At 43.0% G+C, this 10,533-nt stretch overlaps 1 protein-coding gene across 1 annotated transcript in view; it reads left to right on the forward strand.

Moving 5' to 3' along the window:
* The first annotated feature begins 9,046 nt into the window (after positions 1–9,046).
* Positions 9,047–10,533, forward strand: part of UVSSA (UV-stimulated scaffold protein A) — a 55,649-nt gene continuing 54,162 nt past the window's right edge. Inside the window, exon 1 of the mRNA XM_010000286.1 lies at positions 9,047–9,132. Within this exon, the coding sequence (XP_009998588.1) occupies positions 9,047–9,132 (86 nt within the window). The remainder of the gene's footprint in view (positions 9,133–10,533) is intronic.

The following is a 10,533-nucleotide window of genomic DNA, read 5'->3' on the forward strand; positions in this document are numbered from 1 at the left end:
CTACAATAAGCAGGAATGTGCTGACAGGACAAAAATAGTAGACAGCCTTAGCCCAGAGGATGCTGGAATATTATCAGGAAGAAAAACAGGTAACCTTGAGGAGTGGACTAACAAATAAATGAGATTGTTTTAGCACCAGTGCTCATTCAGCTGTCAATTAGGACCTCACTTGAAAGAGTCCTCATTCTACACCATAATTGTAGAGGGCTTTGAGCCTCCGACATGTTACATCTTTCAAACAGGGAACTGCAACCCTGACACTGTGCTGCCAGCAGGATGAAGGAGTGAGGGCTGCAGGGGAGCCTGGTGATTCCTTGCTGGAAGCTTGAGTACAGTCCTGCTTGCTCATGTCTCTGTCTCTTACACTGAGGATGGAGCACAGGGAGGATGGAGTTGGTCAGTGGACTGGACCAGAAATCCCTTCCCAGCCCAGCTGACTCAGAGTAAGACATTTCCTTCATTCCCAAATGAATGTGGAAAACCAAAGCTGGTGAAGTGTAGGATGCCATCCAAAGGGCTGGAACCTACATATGTACTTACTCCTTTGACCCTGTTTCCTGTCCCATAAGATTAACTTTTATGTTGTGCATTTCTGAAGGAAATAGTTTTATCTGTCCCACAGAGCACAGGAGCAGATTTTCCCAGGGAGCTCATCTGAGTTCCCAGCCAGGACTTTTTCCTGATGGAGCCAGGAGGAAGAATGAGGAGAGAAAGATGATAAAGTCTATTCACTTCAGGACAAAAAGATTTTTAACTAACTTAAATATTTGGTTCCCCACCCATGGAGATTTAGAACAATCATATAGACAAATTCCCCAAAAGGAAATAAACAGATAATAAAATCAGCAGACAATTTCCTTTTCCTTCTTTGCAAATCACAGCAAGACAAATTGCTCAGAGGAGGCAAGACCAGAGCCATGGGAAGTCCTTCAGGGTGCACTTGTGTACCCAGAGAGTCACTGGGTGGTCCGGGTTAGAAGGCACCTCTTCTGATCATCTAGTCCAACACTCCTTCTAGAGCAGGATCTGCTTTAGGAACTCAAACCATAGAAATATATTATTGACATTTGAAGGGGATCAGGGGAAAATTCGTCTTGGGAGAACTCAAGTTGCCCTGGATGCCATCATTATGGAAAACATTACGTAGGGCTTCCCATTAATTCTTCCTAGGTAGATCATCATCCCAGTGTTGTGCTGTAAGACCCAGCTCTCTTTTCAGCTGGAACCAGGCCTGCTCCCCCTGCTCTGTCCCTGCTGACAGAATTTCTGTGCAGGAGAGTGACAACCCCACAGGCAGGTTTTGAACCACTGTCTTCTTGGTGCTGCCCCTCTTCATTTAGGAAGACTGGGCAGTTCCTCAGCATAAAACTGTTTTGTTTATGTGATGTAGGAGAAGATGCTGCTTCTCCACAAGCATCACAACATGATTTTCTGTTTTAAACTGTGCACACAATGGTTGCCATCTCATTGTCCTGCTCAACTGTGCACAGGATCTCATGGCCACCAAAAATTATTCTATTCATAGCCATAAGAAATGTCAGTTTACAGGGCAACTTGTTTGCAACTTGACCATCCTGTGGGTACACAGGGTGCCCAGAGCAGCTGCACTGCTAACCTGCACATGTGGAAACCGAGACACCGCCAGCTGCAGGAGCAACAGCCCTGAGATGGGACTAATACCATCAAATGTGCCATCTCATCTTGTTAGGTGGTCAGGCAGAGATGGGAACTACTGCTGCTGCTGCTGCAAGTCTGTTGGCTTTCTTTTTGCAGGAGCACTTTGTAAATGTTGATCTCGGATGTACATATGCTCTGATGATCCAGACTTTGTGGTATCTGTTTACTTTGAATTTTACTGTCATATCCATTGCCAGCTCTCCAGCTTCAGTGATGCATTATCCTTCTTCAAAAATAGTGAATAAAAAGGGTGATGTTTTTTATAGGAGAGCTAACCAGTTAACTGCTAGGTATAGAAAAAAACACAGTAGCTACAACTGAATTGCTGTTTTGCCCCTTCAGCGAGTAACAGACCTTTGACACACCCACACCCATCGTTTCTTAGTTTTTATAATAATTGGAGAGAGAGAATGTCACCTGCCCTGTTAGGAGAGAAATTATCCTACCCTTGGCCACAACACATTCTCCATCTCTATGTTTGGAGCTCTACTCTGAGGAGGTAAAATTACTAATCCCTCACTGAAGTAAGATTAGCAGTTGCCACATTCAGAAATACCTCTCCACTTCTAAAGCAACTAGCAAAAGATATGACTGGTTTCTTTGCATCAGGAAACCATAAAAAATGTACCTGTGATCTCTGTGTTTGTGGATGTGAGATGCTGGGTTAAATCTTGTTCTGAGTAAGGCAGTTGTATTAATTCTTTCCCTCCACACCTTGTATTTCCAGGAACAGCATGAAAAAAAATCAGTGCTTCTACCATTTTTGTCATCTTGGCTGAAGAAGCCAGGAAAAACATTTTGGGCCATTGAACCTAGCACTGAACCTTCAAATGTCTATTTAAAAATTACTATTGCAAAATAATACCTGTTTCTAAAATCTGACAAGTTTAAAGCTAACAATTATTTTTATTATTTCACCCCATTAAGAAAAATCAAAACATCAAAATTGTTCTAGCAACTAGAATAAAAATTATGGCCTGGCTGCATATTGAAAGCAGCAAAAGAGAGCATTGAGGTCCTCCAGAAAGTCTCAAACTCTGTTGAAATAGCATTAAAATGTCTAGGCTAAAACACAAAGTCTTGTATGTTCTAAAACTTTGTGCAAATCCCATTAAATATACTAGTTCTGTTAAAATCCCAGAGATGAAAAATGTAACCTCACGACTTCATCTGCTCCAAGGAGTCCACCCTGCTGTGGGCAGTTAAAGAGGCTGCTCTTATGGTTTCCACCATTAGAAGAACCTTCCTGTCATCCTTATCTGTGCCTAGGTAATTGAGTCTTGAAATAGGCAATATTCTTGGAAATTTTCAGTTGTTGCTTTTAACCTGAGGACTCCTTCAAGTGCCATAATATCCTTTTCTTATACTCTATTTGCAAAATACTCCCCCTCCAGCCTGTCCTCTCTTCAGGATCCTCTAGCAGCTCCAGGGCAGGAGTATCCAGAGTTCCTGCCTTAACATTTGCTGTCTGAGTCAGTAGGTTTTTCATGTCCTACCACCTCTGTTTTATCTTCTATGCAACTTAATGCCTTCCAAAAGAGCCAAGAGTCACAGATCTCCAGTGTTCTGATTTTACATGTTGACTTTTAAAACTATTTACAATCCAGAGTTGTTTGGTTAGAGCCCATCTGTCAGGAAAACATCATCATGGGACAGAGAATCCATTTCCTCACTGGTAAAGTATGTGCCTGGTTTCCAGTTTGAATTCATCTTTTGTTTCTTGTGTTTTTCACTGCTCTACTCAAGATCATTTCATATGTGATATTTTTCCCTGAAGATCCTTTTATTTTATGAACACATAACCTCTCAATAATCAAAACTGATTTAAATCTTTATTTACAGGCACTATTTCAACCATTTCTTTTCTGCAGTTTGTTTGTGTACCCTTTCCATATATCACTGATTACTTTTTTTTAAGAACTTTAGAAAACTGCTGTTATATTAGTATTGACCACTAGCTAATGCTAGCTAAATACCCACTACTTACAACTTCTCGTTAAACTCTTTAACCCTGCTGTTGCCACAGTAGGATTCAATATAACATATACATAGAATCACAGAATCCTAGGGCTGCAGCATCTCTCTTACCAAGACAGGCTCAGGAAGTTGGGGCTGTTCAAGACAGGCTCAGGAAGTTGGGGCTGGTCAGCCTGAAGAACCTTCCAATATCTGAAAGGAGCCAGTAAGAAGGTTGGGGAAGAGCTGTTCACCAGGTCATGTAACGATAGGAAAAGGGGTAATGGTTTCAAACTAGAGAAGAGTAGATTGAGGTTGGACATTAGGAAAAAGTTCTTTAATAGGAGGGTGGTGGATCACTGGAACAGGCTGCCTAAGTAGGTGGTGGGGGCCCCATCCCTGGATACATTCAAGGTCAGGCTTGAGGGACTTCTGAGCAATCTGTTCTAGTGTGAGATGTCCCTGATTATTGTAGGGGATTTGGACTAAATGACCTTTAGAGGTCCCTTCCAACCCAAGACATTCTATGATTCTATGAAGATGCAGTAAAAGAATATGTGAGATTGTGTTGTGAACAGAGTTCTTAAGCAACATTTTATACATGCAAACATACAGAGATGCCCCCTACCTAGAAGTGTTCAAGGCCAGGTTGGATGGGCCTTGGAGGAACCTGGTCTGGTGGGAGGTGTCCCTGCCATGCAGGGAGCTTGGACTGGATGATATTTAAGTTCCCTCCAACCCAAACCATTCTAGGATTCTATGATAAATGTAATATGCAACATCTATATTGATGTGGCATGTGGATAGATATTATTTTTATATGTGTTCAGGTATATATAAGAAGATATACACACATATATTAAATATATATATAATTTCCACCTTTGATTGCTGAAAATCCCTAGGCACTTGGATATCCTCACAGGTTATCCCTAAGGTTTGGGGATCCCTAAGGTTTTGGATCTGGGACATCAAACCAAAGGCCAGTGCTGCTTCATGTCTGTGAATTCCAATCCAATACTTTAAAACCAAACCAAAATGAAATAACTCTCTGTCGGTGAAAACGATGTGCTCCCTTGCAGGACACGCTAAAAAAACAACCGAGCAGGCTTTCTAAGGCCGTGCTTTCTTCCAAGAACATTGAGCTCAGCCCCAGCTCTTGCCTTGCTGGACAAGGCTACAGGTTTTCCTGCATTGCCATCTGCTGGGGGCTGCGCCCAAAGGCAGCGCCGCGCCCCCCGCAGCGCCCGGGGCAGGGAGGGCACAGGGGATGCTCCCCCAGCTCCCGGCCCAGCCGGCAGAGCCCTGGGGCCACCTGAGGGTGGTTTAACAACCGCTAGAAATGGAATTTGTGTAATTACCCAGGCACGATTTTGCTGAAAGGTGAGGAAGGCCAGAGCTTTCCAAAGCTCATTTCTTCTCTTACCTGAAAAAGTGAAGCACTTTATACTTCCCATAGCTTTGTGGGCTTAAATAATCAGTTATATAATTTTTATTCTCAGAGAAAATATAACTTTTCTTTTTTCTTTTTTTTAATTAAACATTTCATTTGCATGAAACAACCTGAAACACAGAACACAGGTGGTTGTCTGAGTGACCTCACTGAGCTCGTGCTGTGCTGCTGGATGTGCTGCAGCTCATGGCATGGAGTCAGCATCCTAAATTCTGCACTCAGCTTTTCTGGGGTGCTATCACCTGGTCTTCTTAAAAACTGACTTCTTCACATGTGTTGAGTGTATCTACGTGTCTTGCTTTTTGCTGTACTAAGGTTCAATCACCCAGAAGTTTGTGAATCATTTTGGGAGTCTTAGTAGTGCACAATATAAAAGAATGTCTGTTGGGCAGTGGGACTGGCATGATACACTCACTGCAGAAGCTGAGGGCATGCAAAGGGGTCCTAATACCTGAAACATGAATAATTATTTTCCCACTCTGCTCCCAACTACACATTGAGCCCCAGAAGTGCAAAACACCTCCATAAAAGCATAAATAAATTAATGGCTCCAGAGAGTTCGCCAGCCTTGCTAACTTCTTCAAGTCTTCCTTCTTCCTTTTACTTATACTTCAATATTTCCTCCTTTCTCAAACTGTGGTCTTTGCACTCTCTTATTTTTGTCCCAACTACCTCCTCATCTCAAGCCAGGGACTTTCCTTCTTCCTGCAAAAGCTGACCTGCAGAAATAACATATTTGTAAACACAAAGAGTTCTTTTATCATGACAGTAAAGAAACTCCCTAGAAAAGCTTGGTTTGATCCACATGGCTTTCTTGATTGCTGCTAATAAAAGATGATGGAGATACCAAAAAAGTCTGAAGGCCAAGAGCATGCTCATTGGGGCACTCTCCTGGTGCTGAGGGAATACAGTGTATTTTGATGGATAACTGAGGACTTGCTCCTGGGAATGAGTGACCACAATGTCACTGTGGGTTCAAGCTACCTGATGCACTAACAGGACAGAGAAATCTGAAATGGAAACCCACTGATGGGATGGTGTTTGTGCAGTGGCTGTGTGACATGTGGAGCCCCATTGCTTGTCCATATCCAACAAAGATGACAAGTGAACATGACATCAGGAATGAACATCATTGCTCCCATTTTAACTGGAGGCAGTGCTATAGCTTTTGACAGCTTCAGAGTTCTCTCCTTTTCCACATCCTTGGGGAAAAAAAAAAAAAAAAAAAATGACATCAGGAATGAACTTCATTTCTCCTATTTTAACTGGAGGCAGTGCTATAGCTTTTGGCAGCTTCAGAGTTCTCTCCTTTTCCACATTCTTGGGAAAAGAAGAAGAAGAAGAAAAAAAAAGTAGCTCCTTTGGGTATCTGAAGACACAGCTCTGTGTAGTCTCTCATTTAGAGAGACCAGCTGGAGTGACCACAGTTCTGTTAGAGGCTGTGGCTTTCCAAGGACAGTTGAGCTCAGACACCAGGCAGAAAGAGCTTCAATAATGTACCATCAATCAGTTGATGTGACACATAAGCCAGTGTCGTTCAGTTGTTTCAGAAACTTCTGGTAACACTCTATGTTTGAAAGCAGTCTTATTTGCATACCTGTGAAAGTAGCATTTCTGTCACTGTCTGATTTATCATCAGAGGGTCTTCAGGCAGGATTTGGGCTGGATTTCCTCTTACTGGAAGGTTGGGATTCTTCTCTGCCTTTGCACTCTCCTTTTCTACACATTAACATACTTCAAGCTCTTCCATTCTGAACCACCTGACCCAAGTCCTGCCTTAAAGGCTGGTATCCCCAAGACCCCCAGAGACACCCGCTTGTAGTGCAATAGGATGTGCCTTCATCTTCTTGGAGTGCATTCCTGTAGAAACATTACCTTGTGATGTGGACATACGTTGACTAGCACAGAAAAACGCTCATTAGGTTCCAGTTAAGAGTCTACAGAGATCTTTCCACAGAGGAAAAAGCAATTTACCCTCCTTGATACCACATACACACCATGCTGGTGTGCAGTTTCAGGGAATGCTGTAGGATTTAAAAGTTAATCTAGGCATGAATGTAAGTTATGAGTAGGAAGGTGCTCCATGATTTGTGCTGGTTCTCCTACAGCTATTCCTGCTCCATCCAAATAACAAATGGTTATTTAATTAGTGATCTACACTGTACAGAGCAGGTTCATTCATCTCCTCCTATGACAAAATTATAAAATGTTACAGTAGGCTGAAGTGTTGTCACAGTCAATATTTCACATAATTAGAGAAGGTCGCCAAGTATCTTTGGCCTTGCATTATTGATGGTTTAATGAATAGACTATTTCTCCTTTGACAACATCTGTTTAAATATAGTCCTCACCCCCTAGGAGGTAGTTCCCAGCTTTCAAATAACTGTCATCCTTTTGCTTAAATCAAACCCATGGTTAAGCATCTATTCATCTCACATGGAAGGTCAGTATTGTCTTTGCAACCCAACTGGCACAAACTCCGTGACAATTTAATATCAGTGTTTATCATGTTTCTGCATCTTCAGGCCTGAAAAAGTTATTTTAACTCCAAATTATTTGTAGAGGAGCCTTTTTTTTTTTTTCCCCTAGATCCACTTTGGCAGGAAAATAAAACCTCCTTTTTAATTTCCTATCATTAAGCTGAATGCAGCCATCTCAAAAGTTCAGTGGGGTTTCTGTCTGCCTGACATGCTCTTCATTGAGAAGCTGGAAAACATCCCAGACAAAGAAACATCTAATAAAATTGTGGAACTGTTTCCTTCCTAGATTTTTCTTTTCTAAAAAGACAACACCAGAAGGTTTAGTATTACAGAAAAGTCTGAACATTCTTTCCCAGAACCACCAGTCTGACCTTTTAAATTTGGGATGGAACAGATGGCTTTTCTTTGATATAAGCATCTGACCCAAATAATTGCTGACAACGGACAAAATTCTGGGGTTTTCTTTGCCTGCACCTTTGGCCAAAGATACTGGAGAAACTGGTCATGCCTGGAGAAACCCTGTAGGAGAGAACATTTCCATTGCAAATGTCTCTTGTCAATGATGATAGCATTGCTTATCCTGGGTAGCTGGCAGACAGGACAGTGCTTCTGAAGAGTCTCTACTTGTGCAAGTTCTCCTTCAGTTTGGAGAACAACCCACAAAGTGTAACTGTGTTGCTCTGGCTGATCTCTCAGCACAGAGGTAAAAACTGCAACTTCTTGAATCAACAGCCTGTCATGATCCACATGACATGAAGCAGCAGACTCAGGCTTTGATGAAACCAGGTGTAATCTCATAATAATATTCAACCTTGAGGCTCTGAAGGGGTAGCAGGTCGTGTCCAGCTCTGCCTCTGCACTGAACAGTGTCCTGCATTCCCCTGTGCTGAACAGTCCAGAACAGTCACATCACTGGAAAATCAGTACAGGGACAGAGTACTTGTGACTTCTGCAGGTAGATGAATTCTTCAGTGTTCTGGTTCTCATCAGCTTTTCACCAGGTTGGTCCAGATGAAGAAAGTATAGAAACATTTGAATGTTGGATATTTACTAGGTTCATTAAAACGAAGGGGAAACAAACTCAGCAACTTTAGCAAACACACTTTTACAAAATTACCCTTGATTTAAAAAACAAAACAAAAAGTAACTAGCTTAGCTTTCACTGGGATCTGCCTAAGGGGCTACTGTGAATGAGTTTGAAAACTCAGCATTAATTCATCAGCTCATTCTTTGCAAAACCATATGGCTCCTTGCAGGGATTTCTTTAAACATCATTCATGGATATGAAATTGGTGACTTTGTAGACATTAACTATGTTGCTTGAGGCTCATTTTGAAATACTGCTTCTAGATACTACAGCAATGCTAATTTTGCAAGCAATATCCTAATAGAAAGCAGTTGTTCAGGCACTTTCAATCAAATTAGGAAAAGACAGAAAAGTAAGAAATACTGAAGGAGTAAACTGATCCAAACTTTGAAGATGAGCTGTGCCATTGTGTGTGGCTTTCATGTGGAAATCCATTTAACTCAAAGGAAGGCAACAAAGAGGAGAAACCTTATGATGAGGTAAGATGTCGTTGGTTTCACATATCCAATCAGAATAAAGAGAACCACCCCAAGATACAGATATATTCATTAACTGCAGTTAATTTATTTGAAAATACAAGTCCATTGCTTGCAGAAAGTGTTTAATGACGTCCCCCCTTATCACAAGAGCCAGCAGAGACAACTGCAACACCAACTTATGTACGTTACTTCCAACATATGCCTTAACTGTGGATTAACAGCAATACCGTTGGTATCACAGAATCATAGAACTATAGACTCATAGAATGGTTAAGGGTGGAAGGGACCCTAAAGATCATCAGGTTCCAACCTCCCTGCTATGAGCAGGGACACCTCACACTAGACCAGGCTGCACAAGCCTCATCTAGCCTGGCCTTGAACACCTCCAGGGAGGGAGCATCAGCAACCTCCCAAGGCAACATATTCCAGCACCTTACTACCCTCATGGGACATCTTCTTGGTGTTGACGTCTAACCTAAATCTCCCCTCTTTCAGTTTAAAACCATCACCCCTTGTCCTATCACTGCCCTCCCTGGTGAAAAGCCCCTCCCCAGCTTTCCTGTAGCCCCTTCAGGCACTGGAAGGTGCTATATCCAACATTTTCAGATGCAAATAAGTATTCTAAGTGTCTCCTTTCTTTAGCACGTTCAAAGCAGTGGTTAATCAGCACCTTCAGAGATGAGGCCCAGCAGAACATTTCTAATTGAGCACCCAAAGCCAGGGGCTTTGGTCAGGGGCTGCCAACAGCGAATCCAGGGCATCCTACCACCTCCAGTAACTGAACCACACTTTGTGGGGCTGGTGCAAAGGCAGACCAGAATGTGGACAAACCTTTCAACCCCTCTCTCACCACTGGTGACCCTAAGGGCAGCAAGGCACATGCCAGGGATGTGCCCTTAGAGCACAGCCACAGAGCACAGCACTGGATGCTTTCCTGCACGTGGGAAAAGACCAGGGACCACTTTGGTTCACCACATTATCCAACTACAGGAGAATCCTTGCTGTGCTTTCAGGGTGAGACCCAAGTAGGTAACTCCCCCTTCCTACGTTCAGTGCCTCAGCTTCTCTCAGTGCTCTGATCCTTCACCAGCTTCCCTCTCCATATGCTGGTGAGTTACCAACGTTTCTCCAGCACTCTGAGGTTCTCAAGAGGAAGGAATCATGTAAACATGATTATTCACTGACACTGCCCTTGAAAGTCCTGACAACCGGGGTGTGTGTGTGTGTGTGTGTGTGTGAGCTGGTGCTGCTGCCCCCGCGGGTTCAACCCCTCCGGACATCAAGGGGTTAACGTACCCCCCCCTCGTGCCGTGACGTGACGTGACGTCACCAGTACGTCCATTGAAGGGGAAGGTCCGGGGGGCGGGGCGAGGCGGGTCCCTGAATGGGGGGCGGGTCCCT

This window comes from Chaetura pelagica, unplaced genomic scaffold, assembly GCF_000747805.2.
Source record: "Chaetura pelagica isolate M959 unplaced genomic scaffold, ChaPel_1.0 scaffold116, whole genome shotgun sequence".
Classification (NCBI taxonomy): domain Eukaryota; kingdom Metazoa; phylum Chordata; class Aves; order Apodiformes; family Apodidae; genus Chaetura; species Chaetura pelagica.